Raw genomic sequence first — 16354 nt, forward strand, 5'->3', positions numbered from 1 at the left:
TTTAGGCTACCTAGACATTTCTTCTACTTTATTTTATCTATTAGACACGAAGTAACATTACGTAGAATTTTATGAGATTATATTCCGTCCCTAAAGCGAACTTTTATACTTCCTTACAGGCTGTATTATCTAAATATACTCTACTCTTTCTAACTGGATAAAATAGTTGTAATAATGGGTTCCTCTTGTTGGATAATGGGTTTCATCCTAATATTTATAAACCAGTATTTAGGAAAGAATTAAATCCGCTAATCTCACTTAATCATCTAATCTCATTGCTTCGAAAATAGTTTCGAAGTCAGTTTCAGAAATAGTGATTCTTCTTTAAAGACTAGGATGGTGTATAGACTCAGGGATCGTTAAAGTTATTCAACAATGCCCTTGTTGTATGGCCAAAGATCCTAGACCTAGTGCAGCCACTCCGGACGGTGTGTGACAATGGAGGTTTCTTCCACAATCGTCCATCTACAGGACGTCTGAAGATATATCGCTATCCAGTTAGAGGCTGCTCAGCAAAAACGTCCCTGGAGTCCACGTACTTCCGGCTCTGATGCATCGAGATAAGTATGGTGAGTGACAGGAATTTCTCACAATAATCATTAGTGACTTCAGGAATGCTAGGAATATCTCGCCATCAAGTAAAAGTACCTGGTGACATTCCTGTTCGTAGAATACAAACCTCGATCCAACGGAGAGTATTTATGGAGACAGGGATTATACAATAAGGATAACAATCCTCAAGAGGATATCTACTTCATATAGATCGATAATGATGTAACCTGGTCAATGATAATTTCCTGTTCCGGCCAAGAAAATTTAGATTAGTGCAGCACAGATGAGACAGAAACCGAGAGATTTTTCATAATTGGCTTGACAACTTTGAAGTCTTATTACTTGTTGATATCCTCTTAATTTTCTGTCTATATTATATATATATATATATATATAAATATATATATATATATTTTGTATGTATGTTTTTGTTCGAAGCAATAAACCATTATATTAGTTATTAGTGTGGGACATAGTTAATTTTATATTTATTGATAATCTGTTATATATATATATATATATATATATGAAACAATGTTTTGTTTTTTTCTTGTTCCTTAATAACAACCGATATTCCAACTTTAAACAAATTGAGTTGTTAGAGTTGTGTAATACTTTCTAATGAGTTATCTTTGATATTATAATCTTCATGGGTACAAGATTTTATATGTAATGGAAACGTTTAAGTTAAAATATCTTCCTCAACCACAACCAGCAGCAGCTCTGACGTGTTAGAGCTGTCAAGAGTACAGATTGGTGCCCCGCGGAGGGTTTATGTTCGTGATAGATCCGGTCCTCTCACTATAGCAGCCTCTAGGGTCTTGACTGGTGAAAGGATTTCTGGATGGCATGGTCTGCACAAAAGCTGGTGATAGCTTGGATTATCATCAGAGGAAGCTAGAAACTACATTCGTCTTTACTGGCTATACTATTATAGATGGATGTAGTGGTGTACTATAGTTACGCACATTCAGTTCAAATTTTGGACGATTATGCATAAAGGATCGATTGTTCAAAGAAAATAACTTAAATAAAATCCAAGAATCTGTACGTCTTCCTGCAGGTCTTAAATGACAAGGATTAGGCGTAAGCAGATCCTCTCCTTCAAGCCATTAGGAAAAGATCTAAGATTTTTTCTGTTAAACAAATAGACCTAAATATTTAAAATTTGTACAAACTTTGCTCTTCACGAAGAAGGCCACCAATACATTTTGATAACCTTTGCTCAAATAAGGCCGAATGATTAATAAGAATAGCGTCAAATAAAAATAAAATATATTTTTGAATGGGTGAATTGAATAAAGTATTTGCTCATATTTACAGTGATTAAATTAACACAAGTAAAAACATATAAAACGAGTAGTATTTTGATGATTATGTTAAAATTGCCCCCCCCCCCCCCCACCCCCCCCCCCCCCCACCCCCCCCCCCCCCCACCCCCCCCCCCCCCCACCCCCCCCCCCCCCCACCCCCCCCCCCCCCCACCCAAAATTATCTTATCCCTCTGAAAAACAGTTAAATAATGTAAGTTATAAGAACAAAATACAAAAAATAGAGAACAATGAAGCAGCTTAGTAAAATAACTTAAAGCATGCAAATAAAAAAAAACGCGCACACATGGCATACTTTTTTAAACTTTGCTGATTGGGCGTAAGGAGTAGGGCTAGGTCGATTAGAATTTTAGGTTATGTGGAAATTTGTTTGTTTGTTTTTGTCTGATTGTTGGTACGATGGCTTCTTGTTTTATCCGCTGTTTACATGTAAGGACCAGTATTAAATATGGCCAGAAAGTTCATTGTTAGATGGATCAGTAATTCAAGTAGCTTCAAGATTTGGAGGCGAAGGTTGGTAACCATAAGAAATTCATTGTATTTTTAGGACAGGTCTTCAATACGAGGCCGTTCAGTTTTTATAACGTTATATAGCCATAGGGTTCATTAGGATTTTGGTGATTCAAACAATTTCCTCTGAACCTTAATGTAATGAAATTTTGCAGACAGTTTGTTCTTGTGTTCTTCCAATTTAAGTATAAAATACATAACTTAATTCTATACCACCCTCCGCCCCGGCAACAACCCTCTCATGACCCCATATTTTAAAAGTCGTTCCAACTTCTACAAAATCGTAAAAAAACTGTAAAACATTTTTGGGTCATTCCATTACAAATCAACCTTTGGTACTGATACCTGGACCTCTCAGATTTGTGGATGATTTTTTGTTTATGATGTTCTAAACTCAAGAAATAGTTAAAATCCAAAATTTCAAATTTTTTGGGCATTTTCGTTTTTGAGTTACAGGCATTTAAAAAAGCCAAGGTAAAATACAGTTTTCAGTCAATTTACGATTATTTAAAAAAATGACCTAGTTTCCAAAACTATAGACACCTAGAGAGCTAAAATTTGTTGCATTTCTCTTTCCCCCCCTCTTGAATAGTATTCCATTCAATTAGAGTCGGTATCACATGACTATGTTAGATACATTACAAATTTTCAAAAATATTCAAAAAACATTTTTGGAAATTTCCTAAAAGACGTTCCCTTGTATTTGAATCAGGAAAAATATATGTATTGCCCATTATCATTGACTACATACATGCAAAGTGTTCAGGATGGGGTGTGTGTAATATGGGGTTCATATTTAAAACAATTTTTTTCCTACTGGAATACCTGTCCGGTTATGTAGTGCTGTGAGCTGATTCTGGGCTACACATACTATTCTCGGGACATATATGAACTGATATGAACCTAAATTAATTTTAATTAGCATACCTTTTTAAGACTCTGTTTAGTTAAAACTTGGTTTTGAAAAATAATTCCTTTAACAAAACTTTTTAACAACTCATTGTATATTATAATTAAATAGCAAGTACAAATATGATATTAAAATATATAGGCTTGTACATGCTAATTTTATAGTATATTATATATATATATTCTTTATATAGTTTTATTAATTAATATTATTTTATTATGATTTTGTGTATAAAACCAGGCCCACTTGCCAAGAATGCATTCATAGAGAAAAATGTGGCAACCTGAAATGACAACGTGCTTTGCAGTGGCCCAGTCAGTGGTTTTCACGTCACAAACTTGATTTGCTGTGCCCTGTCAGTCAGTAGTTTTCCATGTTACAACTTGCTTTTCAGTTGCACCAGACAAGCCAGTTGCCTGTTGTCTTGGTTGTGTAAAAATCTCAGCACATTTTTAATCTTATATTATGATTTGTTCAGTCTTAGTTATAAAAGTGTTACATTAATACGGTTTAAAAAACTTATTCTTAGTGTATATAGTTACAAGTGATTTGCGGGTTGTGTGTTTTTTTTATTGGTGCCAATAAAATTGCAAATTATAATGTGAAGCAGGTACTGTACCTCTACAAATATTTATAAATAATTATACATTCACAGGCAATATAAATCACATTTAGCAAAATATTTTTTAAACTAAAAAATCTCTAGTTAAAAAAATATATTAATATTAACTTGCATTAAAAAAAAAGAACTTTTTTATAACTAAAATGGCATCTCAAAAGAATCTGCGGCAGTTATTTCCTCAAAATGTTGTTAACCCTTTTAAAACTGATAAACATAAGAAAATGTGTGCCAAAAATTCGCTACGAATGGTAACTGACTGGATGTGTTCTTTAGATTTAGGAATTATTAGTGGCATGAAAATTTGTGATACATGTCGGAAAAAGATTTATGAATCTTTACAAAACAGATGAAGGAGGTTTTGCAAACTACTGGAACTTCGAAATTGGATGAATCTTTTACTGATCCACAATCCTTTTTCCTTTAGATTATTTAAATAAATCACTGGAAACTAATCGGCGAGTCAACCCCTTAAGTTTTAAGAAGAAAAAGTTTAATGTACCAAGCTACACCAATAAAGAAATTGGATAAAATTAAAGTTAGCTTAAAGAAAAGATACTTATTGCCAGGAGTCAAAACCAACAAGGAAGTTGTTGAGCTTATTGGACGAGTCAGAATAATAGAGATGTTATTTGCAACAGCGTTAAAGAAAAATGTGCCAGTTCAAATAAAAGAAGTGAAAAAAAAAAATAACAATATTTGGTCTATTTTACCTAAAAAGTGGGGAGTTGTCAAAAAAAATTGGAAAAAAGGAATTTGAAGTTTCATACTTACATGGACTAGATACAAGCTAAAAAGTTGGTACAAGGAAAAAGGGGATTTCTTTCAATCCCTAACCCAAAAACCTGGGAAGAACTCTTAGTGAAGGTACCGCCTGGAATCTGTAAAAGATTTCTTATAATTCCTGATGAAGTTTAGCCAGATTGATGACCGGTGAAAAAAAAAAAAAGATTATTTGTAACAATCAGGAAATAAAGAAGGAAAACGCCAGATGACAACAAAAAAGATTGGTTTTGGCCAATTGCCATGAAATATACCAGGTTGATTCAAGGAAAAATTCCCAGGAGGGCGAAAACAATCACCTGATTGGTTTCTCAAAAATTTTGTGACTTAAAGCCCAAAAACTGCCATTTTGGCTGGGGAAGGAGAGGGAAAAGTGGGGACACTACACTGTATGTGTATGTGTTCCTTGGCACCAAAAACATTAAGCTGATGATGAAATGGATGCATAAAATTGCAAGATTTGAAATTTGATGATTGAAATACTACTCATAAAATCCGGTAATCATTTCCTGCGACCTGGCCAAGATTATGTGCAATCCACCTTATCAGCATTGTTACATGGATGTGTTTGTAATGAATGCCCCTGGTATTACTAAATTAAAATGGAACTATTTGACTACCACATTATAATGATGTAATGTTTGATGATGTAACCTTTATAAAGGTTGGGTAACTGTGGATAGGTGTTTGATGGAAATACTGTAGTCTATCATTCATAAAGTGACGGTTGATTTTATTGAGTGATTTTTTGGGAGAATAACAAACTTATGAAAACTCAAAAAAACTCATTCATTTATAGCCAACCAACAGAAAAGAATACTACTGTCGAAATAAAAGGTAATATTTGACTGAAGGTCACGTGGTAGTTAAATTGTGATTTTGCTGTGAAAATTATGCGATTGTTGAACAAGATGGAAATACAATCCTTCCAGTGGACCACATCCCAAGCAACCTTGCACCCTTTTAATCAATTATTACAAATAGAATGGCCGAGGGAGAAAATTGAAACACTTACAGTATAGTTTTTATCTCAGGAATGCTTAGAATAACATAATACAGAAGCCTCTCTACGTCTTTCCAGAAAAAACTACTTAGAAATTTAAAAAGATAGATTGCCTTTTACGCTCAAGGTAGTTAAAATAACTTTTCTGACGGCCAGCGCTGCCAACAGTACAAGAAACAAGAAAAACTTCTACAACTTGTGTTTTCAACAATGGCACGATTTCATTGTGGAGGCATGAGAGGCAATTCTTCGCAACATACTCCACTGGAACAAGAGTGCAATGCGATGGCCTTGGCGGGAACTGTTAAGCGGCTAGCTGCTGCTAAAAAGCCAGCTTACAAAAGACCGTATGACCAACAAATCCTCACACCTAAACAACTAGTATAATTTTGCTGTGACAAATATAAGAAGCATTGATTTTCAGTAATCCACAGATAGAGGACTACCAAAGCAGACCGAAAGAATTGTTGCAGTGCCTCGATTATAGTGAAGTAAAAGCAAATCACCAGGCACTCAAAAGTTTCATTTCGTTTTCAACCCCATACAAGAAATATCAAAATTAATCGTCTCAAGCCTTACTATTTTTATGCTTTGTTGGATACCTTGAATGATGCTGTGACAACCGTTAAAGTTAATAAATCCCAACTGACTTTGGAAAAATTTCAAGGCGGATTTTTTGTGACTGTGGGCATATGATGACTCTTGGTGGCTTGGGTGCATTGAAAAGGAAAAACTAATGACATTTACAAAATTTAATTTTTTGCACCCAAATAGGTCCAGCAATTCTTCTTTTTTTTATCCAACATGCCATGAAGATATACTTGATGTGCCAGGAAATACGCTCTTGGCAACATGCAGTGGGACCCAAACGGACAGCATACCGGAAGAAACATATTCTGTTGACACCTGAAAGAAATGAAGAGGCTCTTTCTAATAGCTATGGAAATTTTATCTAACAAAGATTAAGAAGAATTAATGTAAAGTAGTGTTCCCAGATCCAGGTAATAAAAGAGTTGTAACCGTGTAAATATGTAAATTACTTTCCTATACTTAGCATTAAATATTTTAAAAATTCTAAAAAAAGTAATACAGGGAAATTAGTAAATAACATGAAGTGTGTGGCGCATACATAAACTATTAGTATTGTTATTTTTAAATAAAGAAAAAAAACACTGCAAAAGATTATAACCTAGGTATTTCTGTCACAGAATTAAAAATTGGGTTTCATGTTTGAGCAAAAGAATGACAAAAACAAACAATAGGTTAAGTGGTGTTAGGCATATTACACATTTTCATTATAATATATTTTTTTTATTTATTTTTGTTTTAAAACCCTCTTAAAAATATTTTTTTAAAGGATTGATTTTAGCAGTTAATCAAAATAACTTTAAAAAAGTTCAACTAAAAACCAGGAGTCTATAAAAAGGTATGCTATTTTAAATAATTTAGGTTCATATCAGTTTATATGTCCCGAGGAATTAGTATGTGTAGCCCAGAAGCAGCTCCACGCACACATAAACCGGCAGAGTTATTCAGTAGTAAAAAAAATTGTTTTAAACATGAACCCAATTTACACCCCATTCCTGAAAACTTTTGCATGTATGTAGTCAATGATAATGAGCAATACATATTAATTTTTCCTGATTCAAATCCAAAGGAAACGTATTTTAGGGAATTTCAATAAAATTTTTTTGAATATTTTTGAAAATTTGTAAATGTATGTAACATAGTATCATGTGATACATCTAATTGAAGGGGTAATTTCAAGAGGAAGAGGGAATGCTTACAAAATTTTAGCTCTCTAGGTGCTATAGTTTTGGGAACCTAGGTTCGTTTTTAAATAATCGTTAAATTGACTGAAAACTTGTATTTTTTTGGCTTTTTAAAATGCCTGTAACTCAAAAAACGAAAAAGCCCAAAAAATTTGAAATTTTTGGATTTTAACTATTTCTTGGGTTGTTAGAACACAATAAACAAAAAAAATCATACAAAATCTGAGAGTGTTCAAGGTTCAATATTCATAGTGTAGAATTGGTTTTGATTTCGCATGGAATGACCCTTTTGTGATATGTTTAATGCTCTCAAAAAAAACACCCAGCTCAATTTTTCATACTCCATAATGATGACAGAGTGAGGGGGTGCAATTGCTTTTATACTTATCCCATGTTAACTATTTTGTTCAAAGTTTTTTTTTTAAGGGGGAATAAAACATTGAATGTAGCTTTGTGTGAAAATATAATACAATACATGTTTTGATCATTTTGAGCTATAATTGGGTTATCAACTTCAATTTATTTGATGAAAATAATTAAAGTACTTTTAGGCTATTTTTACCTTGTTAAAGTCCGCCAGTTGGAAGTTCATAACTCCTAAACAAATGAAGAAGTCTTAAAACAAATTGCAAATCTACATTCCTTTTAATAGGTAGTTAAAAATAAGGGTAGGGTACGATATTGAATAATGTAATTATCAATACCTAATATTCGCATCTCAAATTCTAGACTATTGATCGATATAAAAGTATCTACAGTCCTCAATAACAATCATATGTTTTAAATTAAAATATGAATTTAATGTTTAGAGTGATCAAGCAAATTATTATAACCAAAATTATGAAAACTGAAGGCGACCATATTTGCTCCTCTCACAGTTACAGTTGTCTCTTTCCCACAAATTTTACATGATGGGTTTTTCGGTACGATTCCAACATGTTGAAGCCACGAAAAAACAGGTCTTTAAGTACACAAATCAATCAACTATTGTTACTACTGATAAGTACACAAATCAATCAACTATTGTTACTACTGATAAGTACACAAATCAATCAACGATTGTTACTAATCATTTTTCAAAGCAATGCCGTGTAGTTTTTTTTTTTCATTGACCGCCATTTTTAATAATCAAATGTTACTCATGTAAAATTGAAATATTACCCTACTTGTATTATTTGAAAGTGTTTACAGCTGTTGATATAGATTATTTAAGTTATTTGTTAAAAATAATTAATCAGTATCGATTGATTATGTCGATGGTTATGAATTAAGTAGCCTAATATCGTTTGTCAATTTTGAAATAAAAAACGGGTCCGCTTATCGTACCCTAACCCAAAAATAATTTGCATGAACCCCTTTCTTGTTGAAAAAGTTCTAAGTTACCTGAATCTAAAATGGCAGATTTCAAGATGGTTGCCGCTGTTTGCCATAGCTTGTTAAAATAGTGTCCTTACCTACAGACACTCCATAGTTGAAACAGTTAGCTAAGAATAGGGATTTTCTCACTTGAAACCTGAACACATTACATTATTAAAAAGAACAGACTTCATTTCACTTACTGTGAAAATTACACATCATTATGATGATTGGTTCATGTTTTATGCCTCCCGAAAGGAAGTGATATTACAACCTCATGCATCTATGTAGTAATAAAATTTGAGAGACATCTTACTTAAAATATCATTAATATGCATCTAAAACTTTTTAAGTTTTTTCAATATTTTTAAATTTTAATTTTTTTAAACTCAAAATCATTTTTGGAGTTTATTAGTCATATGTTTAAATTGAGATGTCTCCTATAAAGTTATAATAAAAAAATAAGGACATAAAAGTGCATGAGATTTAATATTGTTTTCATGGAGTAAAAGTCAAATTCACTTCTCTACAGCTCACGCATACACTCTAACACGTTTGTGTTTTATTGTAGCATTATTGGAGATGTCTTATTTTAAAAGGTACGACTAATAAGCTTCCAAACGCTTCTTAGTTTTTCTTATAAAGTGTATACTTTTGGAATATTTAAATGATGAAGTACATAAGTTGGAGATTTGTTCTGAATAACCATTAAAAATATTAATAAAACTAAGAAACTTTTGGGTGAGTATAAAACCTTATCTTTAAGATGAGACATCTCCTATAATTCTATAACTATAAACATAAGGTTGAAAATGTGTTTTGAATATAATATTGTTCTTATGGGCTGCAACAACGATGCCCTCCAACACAGCCAGCTTTTAATCAAACGACAAGCTCTACTCTAAGAAGATGCATGCCAACAATATTTAGGATAAAAAATTATTTAAACTAAAACACATAGCCTACATGTACAAAAACATTAATTTACAGTGTGTTTAAGATTATTTTATAGATAGGAAAATAATTTGTGTATCTATGCAATTTATATATAGTTTTAATATGAAACTGTTTTTATTTTTCAGTGCCAATAATTGAGAAAACAAACATTTCCTGGCTCCAAAAAGCTCACTTAAGGACAAACGTTAAGGATTATGGCATACCTCTTAAACAAGAAGAAGTTTAAGGACACAAGACAAGAGGATAACGAGTATACTAAAGGTGAAAAATGTTCATGGGAGGCTCCTACTTAACCTCTCTTTCTTACATCCTGTACGATTGAGATTTGAAACCAACCAAAGTAAAATCTACTTATTCCAATAACCGGTTTTAAGTTTAATCAGCTCTGTAATAAATACATTTTCATTGTTAATTCATGTAGGACCTTGACAGTTCAGTTGCAAGATAGATGTGCTCCTGATTCAGGCTAGCATGAGGGATTTCATCTGTAACCATTACATTTTATTGCTTGAACTCGTAGGTCGCTTTATAATTCCAGTGGCTTCTCAATATTATTTCTGTCAAGTATGCTGATGTTTTGTTTTGGAAACCCGACTGGAATGGTGGTGTCGACGTTCACTACCTACTTGGATACTGGATGTAGCTTCTAATTCATGAGTAATTCTTACTGTTTGTTTCAACCATAGCCATTACCAGTGGAGAGGTTTTTGAGGTTCAATGAAAAAGCTATAATATTTATTATGTTGTTAGAAAACATGTTATTTTGCACATTTTATACAAAAAAAAAAAAAAAAAAAAAAAAAAACAACAACAACGATTAAATATTTTACAAAACGGGACAAATAAAAAGAAAACCAAGCATGTAGAAAAAACAAGCAACGTCCTCTGAACTCACTATTCGGTATATCACATTATTTCAGTAGCCTAACAATAAATTTAGATCCAATGGCGGTTGTATATATGATGATTTGCTTATGTCCGCAGAACCCTCTGAGCAGGAAAAAAACAGTTTTAGTTGTCCAATGAGTCAGGTGGACTATGATGACATATGATGATGAGTAAAAGGTGTTAGATGCAACGTGTAAACTAATAACTGTAATTCTTTAAAAAATTAAATACAGATAAAAGTGTTATTTGTAATTGTTGTATTATTGGATATTTTATCATTCATTCCAAAATATGGGTGACCCTAGTTGAACATATTTATTGTTACAATTTCCTTATAAATAGTCCAATTTCTTTAAGAAGCAAAAATAACTTTGATACTGTGGTAAATTTACTGAAAAACATGCTTTTGTAAGATGGTTTCTTTTAAATTGTTGTATTGTGAAAAAATTTGAAATTTTAGTGGCCACCACACTATGTAATTTGTAAAGTGAGCTCAACTTGAATTGTTTGCTATAGCCTTTATTATTGAAAAGGTTGAAATGTATTGGGTAATTACAAAGTTAGGTTTTTGTAAAAAGATCAGCCAGAGGGAATACTGAAAGTGTTTTTGAGAAAGAAACACTCATTTTAGGTTTACTTTTATTTTATCCATATACTAAAATATCGGACAAAGGATTTGTTAGACATCCTGTGTAATCTTTTATCTGAGGTTATCCTGTTAAGATTTTATTCTTTCATGATTCAATGGAGCCAACTCTGGATAATGACATTTCCTTTGTTCTTAAAAAAATGTTGTATCTTTTTTACGAATATGCCTTTAAATAGACAAGACTATGTTTCACCTACCACACCTGTGAAATTTTTGGCCGTAAAATAACAAGTTTATTCACTTTCTACTTCTCATGTTATAATTTATATTCCAAATGGACAGAAGAATTATGACAGATAGCTCTGCATCATATATAAATGAAAAATGTTAGAATCAAATAGTCTTTTTGTAATTACAGAAACAATAGCTCTGGTGAACAATCAGTTGGCACGAGGAGAAGAAGGGCGATTGTTTGCCGTCATTCATGTTGCTGGCAAGCAGTTTATAGTCACCCAAGAAGACATAATCATTATCCATGGTCCCTGGCCTCCAACAATTAGTGACGAAATCAATTTTTGAAAAGGTTTGTGCATCTTATTCTTATAAATATGTAACAATAGGGTTTTTGTTGTCTCAGTTAAGTATACTCTATGAAACAGTGTAATTAATCAATCTTGATAATATTAAACAAATTTGTAATTGTACTGAAGGACGTTACTTTACTGAAATGAATCTTTACGGACCATAAACCATTAGACCTGTAAATAGAAATTATTTCATAGAGTAATCTCAAAAGTTTTCAATTGAAGTCGTTTCAGGTGACATAGAAGGGTGGTCTGAAAAGTTTCTGACTTAACAAAGGTACATGACATTATTTCTGAAATTTTTTATATATTTCAACATAGTCTTCTTGTAACTAACTCTACAAACTTCTCTCTCAGCGATGTTCTTTGTAACTCGCCCAAATAGTACTCTGCAAATACCTTTTGTAATTGTTACAAAGGTAATTAATTGCCTTTTCATTTTACGAAAATCTTTGTCCTTGGAGCGCAATTTTGAGATGGGGGAACAAAAAGAAGTTGCTTGGGGTTAGATCTGGTGAGTAAGGTGGATTGTAAAGCAATTTCAAACTGTAATTCATGGATTTTCGCCATGGCAACCGCTAAGGTGTGAGATGGTGCGTTGTCTTGGTGAAACAGGATTTTCTTTTTATGCAAATGTGGATGTTTTTCCGTAGTTCTGCCTTCATCTTTGTCAAGTAATGATGCGTAGTGTGCTCCTGTAATGGTTTTTCCTTTTTGAAGATAATCGATTAAAATAACTTCATGACTATCCCTAAAAACAGTGTCACTATCACTTTCTCAGCTGACAAAACTGTTTTTTGCTTTTTTGGAGCAGGTTCTTCCTTTGCAATCCACTGTTTTGGACTGTATATTTTTGTTTCGGGCTTTTAATGGTGTATCCAAGTTTCATCTGCAGTAATTATCAGCACCAAGATTTGGATTTATTTTGCCTAAACTGCACCAAAAGAGCGTTGGGAAATGTTGGCCTAACATGAGTAAACGTGGGCACCCATCACACAGACAGCTTTCTCTTGCCTAAATATTGATTTAATATGTGACTAACACTTTTTTTTGACACGTCCATAACCTCTGTTATCTTTCTCACTTTCAATCGGTGGTTGTCTAGCACCATTAGGTGAACTTTGGAAGTGTTTTTGTCAGTTGTTGCAGTTTTTAGACTTCCCGAACGTTCATCGTCTCCCAAGCTCTTACGGCCACGTTTAAAATTCAGCAGCCCACAAATATCCACTGTGGTAAAAGATGGTGCAGAGTCCCCATACACAGAATTCAACTCACCTTTGATTTGCGAAGATGTATTGCCTTTCAAGAACAAATATTTAATGATAGCGAAATACTCAGTTTTGTTCATTTTCACAAAAAAAAACTCACATTGATTTACTCGAACGACTGTTACATAAAAACTGCGCGTCCACAATGGCTGAAACTTTGGTTAGTAACTGTCAACAGATGTCAATAAAATTCAGTAGCTTTTATTTACAAGTACTGCCATCTTCATGTTGAGGTTGGTAACTTTTCAGACCATCCTCATAGGTTACACCCTACAGTTAGCTGTTTTATTATGTATCCTAATTTTTACAATATAAAGTTTTATTCAAATTACTAAAAAAGACTGGTTTTCTTTTTAGGATAATCCTATAGAGAAAGTGCTAGAAAATGGTAAAATGTATAGTATCTAAATTCTTTTTATATATTTGTATTTGTGTGACAACTGTAAATGACCCACATTTTTTATAGATTTTCTTCAAACTAATTGCAACCATTTAAAATTAAAATTTTTGGTGATCCTTTTTAGTTTGATACAATGTGTATGAAATTCTCTTAATAAAAAAAAATACATCTTTAAAAATCCTCACCGTCTTACTGGCCTTGACTATTTCTGGAAAAAATTGAAAAGGAATTGAAGATTGAAAGGAAAAATAGATTAGCAAGAGGAATTATGGGCTTTGTGATTTCAGACTTGTTTATCAGTCTTAACTACAGGAAACTCTAAAGCAAATCTAAAATTTTTACTGATTGAAATAAATAATAAATTGCATTAGATTTTAAATAGTAGTACCTGCTCCATGTCCTCTGATGCATAGTATAACAACACTCATGCATCAATAACAAATGTATTTTTTACTGTGTTGCATAATTAGTTGATGCTGAATTCTTTCATATAATTAGGTTGCATCTGAACTTTAAAAAGTAAGAGGTCCTAAACATCAGAACCAAAATCCTAAAACGTTTGAACAAGTGTACTGTTTTCTAATCATATAACTAAAAGGGTTAATGTTGAAAATATAATCAAAGTTGCAGTTTGTATGTAATATAGTTGTTTATTATTTCAAGTGTTAGGAATTCATATTGTTCTGTTGGGCAGGTTATGTTTGGTAGGAGGCTCCGACTTCACGCTGATTGGCCGTCCAGTGTTACCACCGGAGCTGGTGTCTGTCACTGCCACTGTGATAGACAAGGACTTGTCCCACGTCAAGACAAAGTTCAGGTTTCACAAGCGGAAAACAGTATAGAAGAATTAACTGTAAGTAATCCATAGCGAAGTCGTAATATTTCAAAAGTTAAATTGTATTAGCAATTTTTTGACTGGTTTATTTGAACTAGAAATTCTTTTCTATTAATTAAAGTCATGTAATAAATAGATAAAAAGAATACAAACATGATAGCATGTTTGATGATGTAGGACATAAACATGGTAGCACAAAATGAAATACTGGCTTATATCAGTATGTCATCAAGGGTAATTTTAAAACATTTATTTAAGCTATGTTTCTTACTTTATGGCTGAATGTTAGACAAACCAAGAGGCTGGTGAACATTAATTTTTGTCTGTTTGTCCACATATCTCAGGAATTAACTGACCTATAGACTAGAAATTTTGCATGAAGCTTCAATTCTAGGCAACAGGGTTTGTTGATAGTGCATCTCACTCCATGTGATTTGGCTGAATGTTAGCGGACATTTTTACATTGGTCTTATAGGTAACCTGATGGCAACGAGATGGTAAAAGAATAAATAAATTAGTAAACAAACTGAGTAGAATCATATGACATTTTTTAACATTGGACATACTAACGTATGTAGTCTAACTATTCACATGATATTCTGAAGAAAAGACAAGACCGGGATTTTTCAGCAGGTTTTGCAGTAGTAACATTGTTTCATTAACAACTCGTCTGACATTGTGATTTTGCCATTCCATCCGACATTGTAATGACATAATTTTTACTTCATTTTCAGCTGGTCTGCGATGTTTTCAGTTGGTATTTGTGATCACACAGCACTTTCAGGAACTACTGACAATAGCTGGAGAATGATTGTCATGGTCTGGTTCTTGTTATATAAAGTATCCTTACCTTATTTTCAGGCGCGTTCACATTAGTAAATCAATATGTTGTTACTGAATGTGTATTTTCTTTCTGATGACAAAGCTATTGCTGAGTTAGAGAATGACAGTAATTGTAGTATTTACAAAAATATATAAAGTGATGGCAATGATGTTCTTCCAACACCGTCAAATGTAACTATACACTAATAGTGATGATGGCGTAGGCCTAGGCCTAACAGAAAATGGATTGGTCAACGGTTGGCCGTTTGTGAAGGACCTGATTCTCCTTACACATTGCTAAGTGGAAAATAATGTAACCTAACGTTCATAATAATGTGTAAGGAAAATTGCCATGCGATTGAATGACGTGGGTTTACAGGGCCAATCAGAAAAATATTGCAGACCGATTGAAAATGAAGTAAAAGTGATGTCATTACAGTGTTGGATACTGTTTGATATAGGAGTGGATCGGCAAAATCGTGATGTCCGAGGACAACCAACATATAAGTTTTAAGGGTTGGTTTTATATTGTGCCATCTCTAATCCATCTAAGGATAATCTTCCATCTTTTTTTTGTCTGGCAGCAAGGACTTTCTTACTTTTTTAGCTTCATTATATTCATTCTATGCATCCTAATATTTAAAAAAAACTGAATACACCAGTCATAAACTATAGAAAAAAATTGATTATTTTTGTATACATGTGAAGACTTTTAAATAAAAATCTTGTATAATTGGTCATGTGTAAAATGATTGAATTTGTTTGTTGCAGTCATAAGAAGCCCACTGACTATGATTCGCATCAATGAAGTGAAGGTTGTTGGGAGAGTCAACGAGAGAAAAGATGTTGAAGGCCTGAATCAAGTGTTTTACTAGTCTTTGTAATTGTATGTAAATAAATTAGCTTATCACATGTTTATTTTTATTAGTGTGTATTCCTGTATTTTCACAAATTCATTTTTTAGTATCACAATTAACATAAAAAAGCAATGTTTGGTTGAATTGAGCTACTTTTTCCTTTATTACTTCTTACATAGACAGTGGAATTTGAGACTTTCTACCAACAAACAACCGAAGATTATTTTTTAAACTAGGAAATGTTGTCTTTTATTGATAAAAGAAGTTTTCTCTCAGTGATATAACCAAATAAGTTAATCATAACCAATTAAATTTTGT

General features: G+C 32.6%; 1 protein-coding gene across 1 annotated transcript; it reads left to right on the forward strand.

Moving 5' to 3' along the window:
• The first annotated feature begins 2205 nt into the window (after positions 1-2205).
• LOC124363816 (39S ribosomal protein L21, mitochondrial-like) lies at positions 2206-16091 on the forward strand. Its single transcript, XM_046819080.1, is given in 6 exon segments — positions 2206-2396; positions 9919-10054; positions 11689-11857; positions 14217-14352; positions 14354-14375; positions 15951-16091. Coding segments are annotated over 5 exon segments (498 nt in total). The 5' UTR covers positions 2206-2396; positions 9919-9987; the 3' UTR covers positions 16055-16091.
• The last annotated feature ends 263 nt before the right edge of the window (positions 16092-16354 follow it).

Source organism: Homalodisca vitripennis, chromosome 5, assembly GCF_021130785.1.
Source record: "Homalodisca vitripennis isolate AUS2020 chromosome 5, UT_GWSS_2.1, whole genome shotgun sequence".
Classification (NCBI taxonomy): Eukaryota; Metazoa; Arthropoda; class Insecta; order Hemiptera; family Cicadellidae; genus Homalodisca; species Homalodisca vitripennis.